The sequence below is a fragment of the Hyperolius riggenbachi genome, chromosome 1 (genome assembly GCF_040937935.1).
Source record: "Hyperolius riggenbachi isolate aHypRig1 chromosome 1, aHypRig1.pri, whole genome shotgun sequence".
NCBI classification, from domain to species: Eukaryota; Metazoa; Chordata; class Amphibia; order Anura; family Hyperoliidae; genus Hyperolius; species Hyperolius riggenbachi.
The window spans coordinates 452,084,018-452,101,961 of NC_090646.1; the positions used below are offsets into that span (position 1 = coordinate 452,084,018).

The 17,944-nt window shown below is 42.8% G+C and overlaps 1 protein-coding gene across 1 annotated transcript in view; it reads left to right on the plus strand.

The window, feature by feature from the left end:
• Positions 1–17,944, plus strand: part of PITPNB (phosphatidylinositol transfer protein beta) — a 64,022-nt gene that overhangs the window by 24,128 nt on the left and 21,950 nt on the right. Inside the window, exons 4-7 of the mRNA XM_068238743.1 lie at positions 260–351; positions 7,809–7,816; positions 9,135–9,209; positions 17,196–17,279. Coding sequence (XP_068094844.1) covers positions 260–351; positions 7,809–7,816; positions 9,135–9,209; positions 17,196–17,279 — 259 coding nt within the window. The remainder of the gene's footprint in view (positions 1–259; positions 352–7,808; positions 7,817–9,134; positions 9,210–17,195; positions 17,280–17,944) is intronic.

Consider the following 17,944-nt stretch of genomic DNA (forward strand, 5'->3'; position numbering starts at 1 on the left):
GAGGGCCAACTTTGTTTTCAAAGAGGTTGGTGGGAATGGATTTGTATTGCATCATTAGACTGATGACCTGTAATACAGTTTAGTTTCCTGCAGATAATCTAAGGAGCATTGGTGGTATTGACAATCCACAATTGACATGTGTTGACTTTTCATTTTTTATGTAACAAAAATCATTTTCTTTGCTGCTTTTTGACAGGATATGTAGCGTTTATTATAATATCAAGCTAAATGTGATCAATTTTCTTTTTCTCTTTTTCAGTAAAGTCCCTGGCTTTGTAAAAATGTTTGCTCCAGAGGGCTCCCTGGTATTTCATGAGAAAGCTTGGAATGCGTATCCTTACTGTAGAACAAGTAAGCGGCTTATTTAATTTACCAAAGTTCATTAGAGTAGTTGCTTGGGTTTCCTTAAAGTGATAAGTCCTGATTTAATAAAGTTCTCTTGGAATGAATACTATTAGAGAACCTAAATGAGCCAGCAAACCTGGCCTGGATTTCAGGGGGAAAAAAAAAGGTAACCAACGTTTGCTACCCATGACAAAATTGGACATATTGGAAAAGGGTTAATGAATAGCAGGCATTTTAACACAAAATATTTTTTGTCAGTGGTGAGCAATGTTTTATCATTACTCTCCACAGTTTCAAACTAATCAGTGTGAAAATTGCAATGAAAATTTGATAAAACAGTGTTTTTTATTTGAACATATGCCATTGAACATGTTTAAACTTTTGATTCCTCTAGTGGAGTTATTTGTTTTTTAAAGATTGTATCGTGTAGACAGCACAGTGTCAAATGGCCTCACAGCACTAGAATCCCAGGATTGTGTCCTTGCAAAGGTGCTTAAATTGTAACCGAGATGAACGGGAGAAAGGGATTTTTACTTATCTGGGGCTTTTTCCAGCCCTCTGAAGTCCCCCAGCTCCCTCAATGTTCTCCCGGCCACTGTCAGCCCCATAAAGTCTGCAACTCTGCTTAGTTGTGGACTACTGTGCATGCGTGGCTCTGTGGGTCTCCTTATTAAAGGAGACCCCCAGATGCTGCGGCGACGACGTGCGTTAGCTAGTTTAGACCTGCTTTTTGCAGGTCTAAGCTAACGCTCATGTCTGCCGGGAAGCATCGCTTCCCGGAGACATGATAAGGGTAATTGGATTCCGTGTTAAGAACTCGCTGGGCGATTATATCGCCCAAGCGAGTTCTTTTCCGCCTGGAGGGGTCTAAAGTTTAATTAAGTTAAGAACTCGCCAGTGCTTAGCGCTGGCGAGTTCAGCAATAGAATATGGCCCTGTATGTCTATGTGGGCCCTCTGCTAATAGGGCCTTTTCAAGTGTGTGTGGCTTTCTGACGATTAGGGCTTTGTGAGGTGAATTGATAATGTAACTTCTGAGTTGCATATATGCCCAAAGTGGGAATTTGTGGGGAGTCGTATATTGGTGTAGCTCCGTTATTGCTTTGATCATGTCTCCCTCCATAAAGTGACATATCCTAGGGATGTATGGGCTTGCCCATTTTTCTGCAAAGGAAGAGAAGTGGCCCGGTGGGAAGGTTGGGTTGTTTTGTACTGGTGTTAGGGGGCTATAGAGTGGGAAAGCCCCAATCTCCCAGCTGATGTACGCCATATTTTGATCGTGGCCCTTATGAAGGGGTGTAGAGATTCTGGGGTTTTGGTTTCCTGTGTGGGAAGCCATGGTAGTGAGGCTAAATAAGATTTTGAGAAACTCTGTTCGATCCACACCCAGTGTTTAGTAGTAGAGTGATCACACCATTCATACATCCTACTCAGGACAGCAGCTTGATGGTACAGAAAAAGATCGGGAAGGCCTGCACTTCCCTCGGCTTTTGGCAGCATGAGAATAGATCTCCTTAACCTGGGCCTTCGCTTGCCCCAAACAAAGTTGTTAATTTTCATCTGCAGGTCTAGTAAAATCTTTTTGGGAAGATAGATAGGGAGCGTCTGACACACATATAGGAATCTAGGAAGTAGGTTCATCTTAACTGAGGCCATGCGGCCAAACCATGATAGATGAGGTTTTTTTCCCCCATGTTTCCAGATCTTTAGTCAATTGTTCTATTAAAGGGAAGGTTCAGGGAGGGTGGGTAAAAAATAAAAATCAATTTCCACTTACCTGGGGCTTCCTCCAGCCCGTGGCAGGCAGGAGGTGCCCTCGCCGCCGCTCCGCAGGCTCCCGGTGGCCGACCCGACCTGGCCAGGCCGGCTGCCAGGTCGGGCTCTTCTGCGCTCCAAGGCCTGGAACTTCTGCGTCCCACGCCGGCGTGCTGACGTCATCGGACGTCCTCCGGGCTCTACTGCGCATGCGCAGTAGTTCTGCGCCTGCGCAAGAGAGCCCGGAGGACGTCCGATGACGTCAGAGCGCCGGGGGGAGACCCGACGCAATAATCATTCCTGAGCGAGACACTAAAACAAAAGGTTACCGTGTCAGTCAATTGTAATCTAGTAAGAGTTCTTCTTATCAAAGCAAAACCAAAGAAATCAATGGATTGCACTTTAAAGTGAAAGAAACACGCCACACAGACAAACTACCAAGGTAGTTCTCTGTATACTAATGTGGACAAAATAAGTCAGCAGACAAACGTCAACTGTGAGGGTACGACTTAACAACTAGAGGACACACTGAGCCAGATGGCTCCGATTTTCCCCAGATTTTTGGAAGCATAAGAAAATAAACATAAGGATAAAGTGCATTCCCTTGATGGATTTTATTCTCAATGTCTCTCTCCTAAATTCACAAAGTAAATTGTCTTTGTGTAGGAGAGAGTATCAGGGAGCCAAACCTTTTAAGCAAAACATTAGCTATCAAACTTATAACCAGAACATTAAGTATGGAAGGCCTAAGTGACCTTATATCTTTTTGAGGCCATATCTTGCATTCACAAGACCAATATTCATTCCAGATTGTAAACACAGCCGGGCCTTCTGTTATTTTGACCCACTAGTGCATGGAATTAGTATTATCACCTTGTAGCCCCATTGGGTCCTGCTGGCGCTTCCCCTGCCCCACGAAAATAGTGAGGGATGGGGGGAGGGGGGGGACAGCCCCGCCACGCACAACCCATAAAACTGGGCTACGGGCAGTTGGCGCGGCAGCCCCCCACCACCCCCCCCCACCCAACACCACAAGAGAGCAGGCACCAGCAGGTAGACAATATTGCAGAGGTACAGGCAAATCTATGCTTCACTTCCTCCCTCCCATAGACAGGGACTCCACAAACCCCCCTCCCCCCCCCCCCCCCTCTCTCAGTAAGAAATGCATCTCCCCATCTTTGTGACCTGTCCAAGAACCAAACACTGTGAAATATGTAGAACAAGAGGTTACAGCGTTTCGCAGTCTGCTGTTTAACTATATCCTCAGTGCAGACGAAAGAGAGATGTGCAATCTTGCGCTTGAATTTTGATCCTTGACAGAACTCTGTGAGGTCTTCAGGTGTCTTTAAGGTGAATACCTGGTTTCCCAGAGTTGCTACCAGGGCAAACGGAAATCTCCATTTGTAGACGATTTTTTTGTCTCGTAAGATCTGGAGAAGAGGCTTCAGCGCTCTTCGGTTCGCCAGCGTAATCGGTGATAGGTCTTGGAAAATTGAGATTTGGGCCTCATTGAACCTGATTTCTTCCTGTTCTCTCGCTGCTTTCATAATAGATTCTTTCAGTGGAAATGATTGTAGACAGCAAATGACGTCTCTCGGGGAGGCTTCGGAGATGGATTTTGGCCTCAGGGCTCTATGAGCCCTCACAAACTCTATAGCTTCTTCTTTGGGCCTCTCCATCAAGCCATTAAAAATGGCGGTCAGCGCCGGAATAATATCCTCCGTGTTAACTGATTCAGGCAGACCACGCAATCTAATGTTGCAACGATGTCCAAATCTTCCAGTTTGCGATTGGATTCAATCAAGCAGTTGTTGTGCACGTAGATTGCTCTGTTCGCAGCGTTAATGGTTGTATCCCTCCGTGCGCCATCTTGTTCTAACGTGTGGACTCTCGCCGCAATGTCCGCCATGTCGGATCTCATTTCGGAAATGGCGCTGGAGAAAGCTGACTTAATATCTTCAGCCATATCTCTCATATCTTTGAGGGTAGGAGAGCGATTTAGCCGATCTGTACCCTTAGTCACAGTCTCCGGCGAGCTTCCTGCAGAGTCTGAGGAGCGTAAGTCCCCTGGTCTCTTCTCCGGCGCCATCTTGGATGGGGTGTTTGCGGCCGTCTTCAAGGTCTGCGCTTTGAAAAGGTCAGTTATATTCCTTCCCGGCTTGGCTACGGGGTTCCCGGTGGATCTGGTTGTCATACGGGGTTGTCTCCCTCTTCGCATGCTATGCTATGATGGCACTTTTGGCTGAATCTGGGGAGTCACGGAGCGGAGCACTAAGTTCAAGCAGCCATCTTAGTTGGACGCCAAGCCACGCCCTCCCCATTCAGCTCATCTTTACTTTAATGTTGGTTTTGTGAGTTTCCTCCAGGTGCTCCAGTTTCATTCCATATCCTTAAAGCATGCAGATAATTTGTTTTTTCTAACATTTACTCTAGAATTATGTAGGAAAGTTACGCATGTTAAAAATGGCTATAAAAGGGTGTTTTCTCCAGTCATGCTCCAGGATGGCCTTAAATGAGAGATCCTGGGCTCCGACCACAGGAAGCATGGACACAGAGTTCAAAAGGTCACTGCAACCCTTGACCCCTCAGTTTTTCCGTGTTTCTCCCCAGGGAGCACGTGTCACAGAGTGGCTTTCGGGCTAGCTGGCCAGGGAGTAATTTATTCATTTTTATGGGATCCATTTCATTGAAGAGCCTTTTTGGCTTTTAGTGCCATGTCTGGAGAGCTTGTGGTAGCGCCGACATGTCGGAGTTCCATGCTAGGGCATGTGTGTACAGTACCTGTAAAAGATGACCTCGTTGTCTGCAGGGATACTCGAAGCGAGGCATGGCGCAGGTCCAAAGGCTGGGACTAGCCGGTGTTGTATCGTGCTTTCCGTAGGAGAGCATCCAGCAAGGGAGACAGACTGCTTCATTTGCTTCAACTTCCGGTGGCGTCCGGAAGTACCGGGCACATGGCGAACTAACCCTAAGTGATGGGCAGGGTTTTCACAATGACGCGCAAACACAGATTCTAGAAACTTAAAAAGCAAAGGTACCCATGGCACATTCAAATAATAACATAAACAACCAGACAAAGCTGTCCAATTAACTAAAAAGTAATTTATTAGAGACTTATCCCTTTGAAAACTATTAAAACCTGTGTAGGCGGTTTCAAAGACAGTGCAGATTAAATCAATATAATAATAATCAAATATAATAAAGTGAGTATGCAACTGGGTAAACGCTATTATGCATCAGACCTCAAGAATCAGACCCTGTGCAATAATCATATGCCCGCGGCCAGCCAGTAAGTGAGGAGAAGGGCCCCCCTCCCCCCGAGGTATTTTGATTTCTTGCTTATTGATAGTGTAACTGTTATATCAGTTAATATACTGTGTGTGTGTGTGTGTGTGTGTGTGTATGTACACACACACACACACACACATTATATGTATGTTTGTATATGTATACATATATATATTATAATTGTTGTGTGTTTGTATATACAGTGGGATATGAAAGTTTGGGCAACCTTGTTAATCGTCATGACTTTTTTCCTGTATAAATGGTTGGTTGTTACGATAAAAAATGTCAGTTAACTATATCATATAGGAAACACACACACTGTTATTTGAGAATTGAAATGAAGTTTATTGGGTTTACAGAAAGTGTGCAATAATTGTTTAAACAAAATTAGGCAGGCGCATAAATTTGGGCAGAACAAAAAAGAAATGAAATCAATATTTATTAGATCCTCCTTTTGCAGAAATTACAGCCTGTAAACGCTTCCTGTAGGTTACAATGAAAGTCTGGATTCTGGTTGAAGGTATTTTGGGCCTTTCCTCTTTACAAAACATCTCTAGTTTATTCAGGTTTGATGGCTTCCGAGCATGGACAGATTTTCAATTATATTCAGGTCTGGGGACTGAGATGGCCATTCTAGAACGTTGTACTTGTTCCTCTGCTTGAATGCCTTGGTGGATTTTGAGTAGTGTTTAAGGCCGTCGTCTTGTTGAAAGATCCAGCCTCGGCACAGCTTAGCTTTGTCACTGATTCTGGACATTGGTCTCCAGAATCTGCTGATACTGAGTGGAATCTATGCATCCCTCAACTTTGACAAGATTCCAAATCCCTGCACTGGCCACACAGCCCCACAGAATAATGGAACCACCACCATATCGGTCGGTATCGGGTGTTTTTCTTGGAATGCTGTGTTCTTTTTCCTCCATGCGTAACGCCCCTTGTTATGCCCAAATAACTCATCAGTCCACAGCACCTTATTCCAAAATGAAACTGGCTTGTCTAAATGTGCTTTAGCATACCGCAAGCGGCTCTGTTTGTGCTGTGGGCTTTCTCTGCATCACTCTCGCATACAGCATCTCCTTGTGTAAAGTGTGCTGAATGGTTGAACGATGCACAGTGACTCCATCTGCAGTAAAATTATGTTGTAGGTCCTTGGTGCTGGTCTGTGGGCTGACTCTGACTGTTCTCACCATTCGTTGCTTCTGTCTATCTGAGATTTTTCTTGGTCTGCCACTTCGAGCCTTAACTTGAACTGACCCTGTGGTCTTCCATTACCTCAGTATATTCCTAACTGTGGAAACGGACAGCTGAAATCTCTGAGACAGCTTTCTGTATCCTTCCCCAAACCATGATGGTGAACAATCTTTGTCTTTAGGTCATTTGAGAGTTGTTTTGAGACCCCCATGTTGCTACTCTTCAGACAAAATTAAGAGGAGGGAAACTTTACAATTGACCACCTTAAATACTCTTTCTCATAATTCAGGGGGATTCAGGGGTCACTGAGCTTACCAAGCCAATTTGAGTTCCAATAATTAGTTCCAAAGGTTTTGGGATCAATAAAATAACCGTGCCCAAATTTTATGCACCTGCCTAATTTTATTGAAACAATTATTGAGCATTTTCTGTAAATCCAATCAACTTAATTTTACTTCTCAATTATCATATTGGTATTTGAAAGCAGTGCAAATGTAATGATTATGTACAGATTCCAGTAAACCTTTTGGGATAGTATTTATACACTGGAATTCAACACTTGGGGTATATAAATCTCCCATAGTTAATATTTCCTTGCCTGAAGGACGCAAGCATGGCTCGTTCAGGGTATATAGCTAAAAACAGTATGGGTAAGTCAGGCTCGCCCAGCAGTTCTGAGGCAGGGTTCCTTTTTTATCACATGCATTTTCACATTAAAATTTGCACACTAAGGTTAATTTAAATGCAAAAAAACCCAAAAAACTGCATGTTTTCTGCCAAAAAAAAGCTGAAGAGTGGAGAATGTGTGTAATTTTTTTTCTTTAACATGATTGTGTGTTTAAAACTTTTGTTATATTAAAAATGTATATTGGACCCTTACTTGACATATTTTGGTAAGTTATAGGCAAACATTTCACGAAAATTAATTGAACCACTTTTTGTGCAGAAATTAAACGCCAGGCAGGTTAATATCTATTTTTTATTCTGAAAACTGCAACAGGACAAGAAAGGTGTCAAGCTGATTAGCAGCTGTGTGACAGGATATTTTGCTACTAATGTTGCCAACATTAAAAACTGCGAATAAGTCACTTTACCAGATTCTACCTAAAATGTAAATATTCTGTTTCATTGTTAAATATGAATGTGTCTGAGACTGTAGACTGACAGTATGAAGTAAACCTTGTCATTTTTTTTCTCTCCTTATGCTCATTCCACCTGATGAATTGCCAGTTGTTACAGTGAGTATGAAAAGACAGATTTTGTTATTTCAGTGTACAGTTATGTGGATAACTTAGGACACACTATGAAAGCGTGTGTATTTTTTAACATTGTTGGACATACGGATCTTGAAAAAGAACTTGAGCTGAGCTTAAATCGGTAGCCCCTGTAGTCTGAGGTCCTTTGGCGTGTTCTGGGACTCCTCCATTCCCCCGCTGGCGGCTGCGTTACATGTATGACCCGAACGTGTGTCGCAAGCGCAACCTTGTCCACCCCCTTTAGACAGATAAGTACAAAATTTAATTATTTGGACACCAGAACTGGACCTTACAACACAATGACCCAAAACATAACAGCAAATCCCACGACGATTGTTTGAAAAATAAGGAATGGGTAGTCCTGGAATGGCCAAGTCAAATCCCAGATCTTAATCCCATTGAGATGTTTTTAGGTGATTTAAAATTGGCTGTACATGCAATAAACTCCTCAAATCTCTAACCGCTATAAGAATTCTGCTTTGAGGAATGGGGCATACTTTCCTCAGACTGATGATATTCCAGCCTAAGGGATTAGAGGACAACAGAGGTGACGTGACTTTATGAGATAGTCGTGTGTATGTATATTGCCAAGCGCACAAATGACTATGCATGGTGTTCTTATTTTTTATTTATTTTTTTTTTTCCTATGCCTGGGAAAGTTAAAAACCAGGTATGCAAGTAACCGTTTCTATGCAGGCCCGGGACTGGATCGGGCTATAGCATAACCCTCGCTGATAAATAATTACAGCCATAAAACACTTTTCTGTAAATGGCTTCTGAGAGCAGGAAAGTGATAAAAAGGGTTATTACTTCATAATTTGAGCTCTGGCATGCTTAAATGAAGGTATCATTGAGCAGAGACAATTAAACAGTACAAACATAAAAGCTAGATTTAAATATAAAACTGTGGGATAGCTAAGAAAGTAATTTTTTAAGCGGAGGAGGATTGATACTATTGTTTATATCATCAGTTTTTCACATTGGATGTCCTTTTAAGGGGTTAGGGTGAACTGTAGTTATCCTTGCATAACTACATACTTATTTTTAGAGCTGTAACCTGTAGGTTAAATATTAATGAGTTGACCGCCGTATTAGACAGTATTACCAATTTAATTTCAAGAAAGCAAAACTTTTGTTTCAGATTTTATGTTGTAAGGCTTGCTAATATTGCCTAGTTTAGTTTACAGGGGATCCTTGAACTTGAAATGTGTGTGCATGTAACGCAAAAAACCTCCTATAACTTTATATTTTTTAATTTGTAGCATCAGTAATTTATATTTAACTCTGATTTTTCTTTCAGAATGAATATATGAAAGACGATTTCTTTATTAAAATTGAAACATGGCACAAACCAGACGTGGGGACCCAGGAAAATGTAAGTTCCCTGGCAACTTTGTGAACTTCTTGCATACAGAACCACATGACCTGGAAATATCATCAACAAAGTATTTCCTTTGGATATTTTTATGGATTTGCAAAGTCTCTCAATGTTGGATTTCTCCATATTTGAGATGACAGCTATTGACACTCTTCATGGGGTTATGGAATTTGTGCATGGCGACGGACTAGGTCTTTGGGTATTACTTTAGAATGGAAATGTTCTTTTGTTTTTTTAATAACTAAAAGGGAAAGTGAAATGTCATAATGTTATAGTGCTGTTTGAGCACCTTGGAAAATGTTAGTGTACCTGAGACAAAGGAAAAAAGTGTTATACATACCAGTGGCTTCCTCCAACCCCCTTCAGCCTGATCGCTCCTTTGCCGCGGTCCTCTGCCACCTGCAGCCTCCGCAATCCGGCCTGGTAAGTTGGTAACTTGGGCCAGTCGGCGGAGTCGCAGTGTGGCCAAGCACGCTTTCCTGTCTCACTCCAGTGGTTGGGAGCGTTCTGCTCCTGTGCATTAGTACTGCGCAGGCGCTGAACTCTCCCATCGATGCGGGAGTGTATGTGGCCAGGCCACGCATGCGCAGTGCTCCCCCTACTCCCGCAGTTACCGGGCCATTTTGCAGAGGCTGCAGGTAGCGGAAGAACGTGATAAGGGAGCAATCAGGCCAAAGGGGGCTGGAAGAAGCCCCCGCCATGTATACAACTTTATTCCTTCATTTCCAATTTCCTTTAAAGTGTACCAGAGATGAGAGAAAAATAAAATTCAAACATACCTGGGGCTTACTCAATTGCTCCCTCAGCACCGTCCTCCTCCTCCTGGATCTTCAGTAACTGGTCCCGGTATCCAAGGCTGGGAAGTCCGAGTCGAGGTGTCGGAGCAATTTTGGGTTCCTGGAGTTGGTGTCAGTGATTTCATAAACTGATGAGTTGGTTGATTTTTGTACCACAGCCTAGGTAAGTATTGGACTAAGGAGTCAGAGTCGAGGAGTCTGAGCCACTTTGGGTACCTGGAGTCAGAGTTGGAGTCGGTGGTTTCATAAACTGAGGAGTCTGATGATTTTTGTACTGTCTCCACAGCCTTGCCGGTATGTTTAGCCAGTCAGCGCATGTGCTCTGTAGCTGCACGCACTCCCCCATCTTGCTACTGCAGCCAGGAGAGTTCTTCGCCTGCGCAGGCACAAAAATCTCCCGGCGACGGGAGCACAGCGGGCCAGGCGCACACAGCCAGGTTGCGCATGCGCAGTATGCCCCAACTGCCCACGATACTAGGACCCGTTACTGAAGATCCAGGAGATGGAGGACGGTGCCGAGGATGCGATCAGGCTAGAGGAAGCCCCAAATATATATATGATTTTTTTTTTCCACTCAGCTCTGGTTTCCTTTAACCACTTGACCCACCCTTTACCCCCCCTTAAGGACCAGCGCTGTTTTTAGTGATCTGTGCTGGGTGGGCTCTGCAGCCCCCAGCACAGATCAGGTAGCAGGCAGAGAGATCAGATTGCCCCCCTTTTTTCCCCCCTATGGGGATGATGTGCAGGGGGGGTCTGATCTCTTCTGCCTGCCTGGGTGTTGCGGGGGGGGGGGCACCTCAAAGCCCCCCTCTGCGGCAAAATTCCCCCTCCCTCTCCTACCTGCTCCCCCCCCCCCCCCCGGTGATCGGGGCTGCACAGGACGCTAGCCGTCCTGTGCAGCCAGTGACAGGCTGTCCCCTGTCACATGGCGGCGATCCCCGGCCGCTGATTGGCCGGGGATCGCCGATCTGCCTTACGGCGCTGTGCAGCAGCAGCGCCGTACAATGTAAACAAAGGAGACATGTGTCTCCTACGTTTACATTTAGTCTGCGAGCCGCAATCAGCGGCTTGCAGGCTATTCACGGAGACCCGCTCCGTGATCTGACAGGAAACGGCTGCTTGCGCGAGCAGCCTTTCCTGATTAATCAGGGAGGCACCTGGCGACGCAGAACTGCATCGCTGGTCCTCCAGCTACCACTTTGCTGCCACACAGTATGAGTGTGCGGTCGGCAAGTGGTTAAAGATCTGGTAGTTACGCATTATACGGAAAGATGTCCAGTCACCCCACCTTGTCTCCCAAAGAACACTGTGCTACAGAGCTTTGTGTTCTGAGGTGGTTTAAAATTTCTGCCTTGTTACTAAATGTATTCATTTTCCCTGGCTGTGCACTATTTGGAAAGGAACACAACATGAAGGATGCCAATGTCTGTCTTACATCTGGATTTTGCTCAATTTTTTTATTTATTTATTTATTTAATGGAAGCACAGATTCATTATTAGCACCTTAAAAATGCATCCTAGCTTATTGATTGGATTTGCTGTCTGCTGAATTTTACACTTCTTTGTCCGCTCTGGCATGTTCTGTCATCTTGTGTAAAGCTCTGCAGTATCAGCTGTGAAGAATTGATTAGCCTGACTAATTACATAACAGGAAATTTCACTTTCATTAAATAGTTGCCACAAACCTAGATCCTTTTTAGTATTGTCCTAGGAGTTTTTCTGTTTCAGCTACCAGCTATGCATTGCCAAAACTGACAGCAAACTCAATTTTTTCTTATCTGCAGCCATAAGTTATACTTTGGAGAATGAACTGTCCCCAATTCCCTTCTTCCTGCAAGAAGTCAATTCCACACAGCAGGAACCCTTGTTACTCTTTTGCGTCTCAGTGGGGTCATTGGCAGCAGGCTTTGATACTCCCACCTCACAGTGCCTGTTAGGCGCACTTTAGAATGACTGTGTTTATATGCACCTATAGGCAAGCAAACTGAAATGTTTGCCATTAATCCTTTGCAATTTATTGGATGAACTGAAGGGATGTGTCAACAAATGGCAAATAACTCAACTGTCGTGATTTTCCACGTGAATTCAGGTTTTATGGTCCATTGCTATCTCTTGCTTACCTGCTTTTCCCTGTTAAGTGGAAGCTGGGACCATCATCAATACGGTTTCCAATGGAAACTGCTCATGCAAATCAGCAGTAACCCAAGTAACTATCTAATTAAAGCTAATGTAAAAATATCTGATTGTGGTAGTCGGAAAGCTAAAGAAGACTGCAGGTCCACATAATTTGATGGGAGGAGAAAACATGTATGTGTTTTTTTTTTTTTTTTTTTTTTTTAAATTGGCAATTAATGAGTAAATCATTTTTTTTTTTTTTTTTGACTTTATTTCGGTAAGTACACACGATATGATTGCTGGTAGTGTCGGTGTCTAATTTAACGGAGTCCTAGGTTCAAATCTGGGCCAGACCACTACCTGCATGGAGGCTGTATGTTCTGTCAAACTTTTTGTTAGACTACGATACAGACCTCAGACTATACTATTGTGAGTTCCTCTAAGGCCTAGGTTCTGAATGTGTGATACGCGTACTCCAGAGGATACTTCTGATGGTTCCAGGGGGTACTCAGGCTTGATATACTTAACCAATAATAACAAATTTCGCCTTTTTAGAAAATCATAAATCTTATTTAAACACCACCAAATTAGTATTTTAGTTAATTAAAAGCAATAGTAAATGCTTGGAAATTATTTAGAGCCAATTATCATGTACTACGATTAAATATATATTTGTCAAGGGGTACTTGTGATGTTTACTATGCTAGGGGGTACTTGGTGAATACAGGGTTTTAAAAGGGGTAGATACCAATAAAATGTTGAGAAACACTGCTCTAAGGGACAGTTGGTGACATGGCTATTTACTCTGTTAAAGCAAATCTGGACTGAAAAATAAATTTACATTTTTTTTAGTAGTCCTACAGAAGATGTTAAAAAATGTCCCTTTTAAAAGAAAAGAAATTAGGAGGTAGCATTGAACTACATAATATACCAGAGCAAGAAAAAGTATGTGAATCCTTTAGAATTATATGGATTTCTGCACAAATTGGTCATACAATGTGATCTGATTTTTATCTAAGTCACAATAGACAAACAGTCTGCTTGTACTAATACCGCACACAATTAAACGTTTCCATGTTTTTGTGGTACACACCATGTAAACATTCACAGTGCAGATGGAAAAAGTATGTGAACCCCTGGACATGCCAAGACTATTGCTGAATGGAAAGAGTTCTGTAGAGAGGAATGGTCAAGAATTACTCCTGATCGTTGAGCATGTCTGATCTGGTACTACAGGATACGTTTGGTTGAAGTTATTTCTGCCAGAGGGGGTTCAACCAGTTATTAAATCCAAGGTTTCACATAGTTTTTCCCCTGCACTGTGAATGTTTACATGGTGTGTTCAATAAAAACATGGAAACAATGAATTGTGTGGTATTAGTTTAAGCAAACTGTGATTGTCTATTGTTGTGAAGATCAGATCACATTTTACGACCAATTTGTGCAGAAATCCATATCCAAGGGTTAACATACTTTTTCTTGTTACTGTAGCTAGTCTTTCAGCCTTCTGACTGTTTGCATTGTTCTCTATTATATATTCAACATTTTCAACCATTCTTTTCCAAGAGGTTGAAAGTTTGTGTAGCAAAAGTTACTGATTTAAGTTCTTTAACATGTTCAAGGACAAGGCACCTACTCAGTGCTATTTTTGTTAGGGCAGGACACGGTTCAGTTTTCATCCTCAGGGTTAAGCACATTATGGCATGCATACTGTTAAAGATGGAATATCTAATACTCGTAGTGTGTCCTTCAAAAACAAGTATATAGCATTTTTAAAGGCATCAATCAAGCAAGTCTGTATTAACTAAAAATGCCTCTGAAATTGCCATGAGAAATGTTGTACATTGCTCAACAGTGAGGATTTTTCAGTTTGAGGAGCATTTACCTGTTACCGTATTTTGATAAAGGGCTGGTGGAGGCTCAGTAGTGTACCAAGCTAAGAGATCACGTGTCCAAAGTGCAGGAAAGTCCTTCGGGACTTGTTCTTGATAAAACATTATAACCTCTTGGCGACCACGTCATGCCGATGGGTGCGACCGCGGTGGCAGCCCCAGGACCACCTAACACCGATGCGTGCACATCTCTGCAGTCTCCCAGCGGCGATCGCTGTCATCGGCTGAAGCCTATGGCAGCCAATCACACTGATTGTCTGGCGGGGGGAGGGAGGGTAAAAAAACAGGAATATTTATTAATAAAATAAACACATAAATATTTGTCAAAAAAATAAACATGGGGTTTATAGCTCTGTTGATAGCTCTGTTGGTGGGCAGAAAGGGGGGAGGGGGGGGGGGGGGAATCACTTGTGTGCTGAGTTGAGGCCTTAAAGTAAAGCTGCAGTGGCCTAATTAGTAAAAAATGGTCTGGTCACTAGAGGAGTTTAAGCCCTGGTCCTTAAATGGTTAAAGAACAAGTGACACCCATGCTAACCTAGAAATAAAATACACACATATAAGTAGTTAAATGCTAGTTCTACTTACATAACAGATGTATTGCACTGTCCACGTTATGATTCCTGTGAATTTTCTAAAAGGAAAAGCAGAGAATCCTGTTCTAGACAGTTTCTATCTTGGTTACCTTTGAATGATGCTAATCCTGACATAATTTCCTCCCTCACTCTTTTTTTTTTTTTTTTTTTTTCTCTTGCTAATTGTGTATTCGTTACCTGCCCTCCTCCCAGAGTCTTCAGACACTTCCACTGAGATCTATACTAGGAAGTGCACTGTCTTATGTCATTAGGAGGGTCAATAAACGGAAGAAGAGGAGTATATTATAGATAAAAAGCCCCCCCCCCCCCCAGCATGCAACTGTTTTGGCAGCCGATGGCAATTAAAGGGTTAGTGCTCCTAAGGTATGTGATAACTCCAAACCATAACAGCAGAAAAAAGTTGTGAACGTTTTGAATGCAGGATTTATCATCTTTAGCATTTAAAGGACAACTGAAGAGAGAGTTATATGGAGGCTGCCATGTTTTCCATTTAAGCAATACCAGTTGCCTGGCAGCCCCGCTGACCCTCTGCCTCTAATACTTTCAGCCATAAACCGTGAACTAGCATGCAGCAGATCAGGTGTTTCTGACATTCTTGTCAGATCTGACAGATTAGCTGCATGTTTATTTCTGGTGTTATTCAGACACTTCTGCAGTCAAACAGACCAGCAGGGCTCCCAGGCAACTGGTATTGTTTAAAGAGACACTGAAGCGAAAAAAATTTTATATAATGAATTGGTTGTGTAGTACGGATAATTACTAGAACATTAGAAGCAAAGAAAATATTCTCATATTTTTATCACTTCAGTGTCTCTTCAAAAGGAAATAAACATGGCAGCCTCTATAGTCTTCACACTTCAGTTGTCCTTTAATACACCCAGACCAGTTGCTTTTAAAATTTGATTTTTAAGGTCACAATCCCGCTTTAAAACATCAGCTCTCACTCCAACTCGGGAGTGAGAACTGGATCAATTTTTTTTTTCAACAAGTTTTATACAGAGGTTTTTTTTTTTTTTTTTTTTTTGTTAGTTTGTTTTTCTGTTACTGTTCAATAAAGTGGCATACCCTTGTTTAATAAAAACAGCAACTTTCTTGCTTTTTGGAGAGCTGCTTACGTCTTGTAAGATCGGGTCTTGGAATCTATAGAATCTTGGACTCTATAATTGCTGAAATCATATTGACAGACAGCAGTTAGACAGTGCTAGTTTTTGGGAAGGTTAGGAGGGGCTGCAACAAACACAATTGCTAACTTCCAGCCAGAGCAATATCCTGCCTCTATCTGGCCAGCAGACGCTAGTCAGCCAATCAGGTGCACTGTCATACACCCTTTGCCTGCTGTGCCATACCTAGCAGGAATTACATAGATTAGCATTCAGGTGGGAGGCTTCGGTTGGACGCAATCGTGAATTGCGTCGTTTACAGGGACGCCCTGTGTAGGCACATCTCCCACACGGTCCCCTCCCTAACCACTCACCTGTCAACCGCATCCTAGAAGCTGCAAAAAATTTAAAATCACAAACACTGGTCCACATGACAGCCCAGGGGCCCCAGGTCTCTCTCACTCACTGGTTAGGAGGGGCCCCGATTTTATTGGTGCACAAGACAACGCATTTCATGGCTGAGAGCCGCTTCCTCAGGTCAGTAGTAGTGCCTATACTCCAAAGGTGCAAAGTATCCAGGCACCCCGGATACTTTGCACCTTTAGAGTATAGGCACTTCTATTGACCTGAGGAAGCGGCTCTCAGCCGTGAAACACGTTGTCTTGTGCACCAATAAAATCAAATTTACTTTTAATTATATACCTCCATTTGTATTCTTCCCGTAATGGGACATCTATAAGGTAGGACCACACTTTATCTACATATTGTTTCTACCATATAGAGTGTAATTTATACTACTACTTTCTACCGGGCGCCTCCTAACCTTCCCAAAAACTAGCTAGTACACCTATCCTTAGGGGAAGATCAGTGTCGGAAGGAGTCTGACAGATCTATTCTTCGGAGCAGCGACCAACAGTAAAGGTCGAGTGGGGACGGTACTTCACCATATGCGAGAACGAGTGGTTGCCTCACCCAGCAAACCACTCTTGTGAGTATTTTACCTTCTGTACTTAAAAAATGTCATTACCTACTAATGATATTGCACCTGATTGGGCTCCCGGACCTCCCTGTGCTCTTTCTTCCCTCTACCCTTAAACAGTGGTAAGCATTGAAGGGTCTACAAAAAGAAAAATAAGAAAAATATTCTTGCCTCAGCTAGGTCGGGTAGGAGTACCTGATTGAGTGTTTGAAATCTACAAAGTGAAGATTTATGACACTTTTACTTAAATAAACCATTTGTATTGTTGGTGCATTCAGTTGACCTACTACGAAATCTGCCAGGTCAGTCTAGAAGTGTGTGGAGAACATAAAAGATGAAAGGCTAAGAACAACAGAACAGAAATGGAGCAGGCACTGCAGGGATGTGATTGCTAAATCAGGCGGCTCTTGAATTCTTGAACTAGTGCAAGGATATTGAACTCTCAGTATTTAAAACATGCCCCTCTTGGTTTAATAAATGGCAACCTGTAACCCTTCCTTGTTCCAGGTACATGGACTAGATCCCAATGTATGGAAGACTGTTGAAGTGGTTAACATTGATATTGCAGACCGGAACCAAGTCGAACCTGGAGTAAGTAGTAGACCTTTATTTAGATAGAGGTTGTCTTAATTTACTCATTTATATATTCATTATATTTCATTATATTCATTATATAACAAAGCATGATATTAGAAAATTGGATAACATAGAAACTTAACATGTCAAATTACAGTTCTGTAAGAGGGTCCTCTCTTTTTCCCTTCCTATGCCATACAAAGCCAAAAAGTAGCAGACTCTGTGTTGGATCCTCTGATTCTCCTGCATACCCGCTCCAGCCCTCAACTTAGTCAGCAACCTGGCTGTAGCTGCATCTTCCCCATCATACTGCATGCCTCTGGGACTGTATGGGCTATGTTTTCTATGATGTCTCGTATTACTCATTATAGGAGATGTCACCATCCCTGTAGGCAAATGAGTAAACAGGGAATATGCAGCTGAGGGAGAGGAGGATAATTAGTGGCTCCGCACAGGGACTTCCGTATTTTGTAACGTATAAGACGCCTCGGAATATGACACACCTAGTTTTAGAGGGCGATAACCAGGGAAAAAAATAAAATATATATATAAACCTGGTGCATCCATATTCCAGGTTTCCAGGAGCATCTTATAATGTCCCCCCCCTCCCCAATCTGTCATCCAGTGTCCCCTTCTGTCCTTCCTTGTGTCCCCATCTGTCCAGGTTTCCCCTCGTGTCT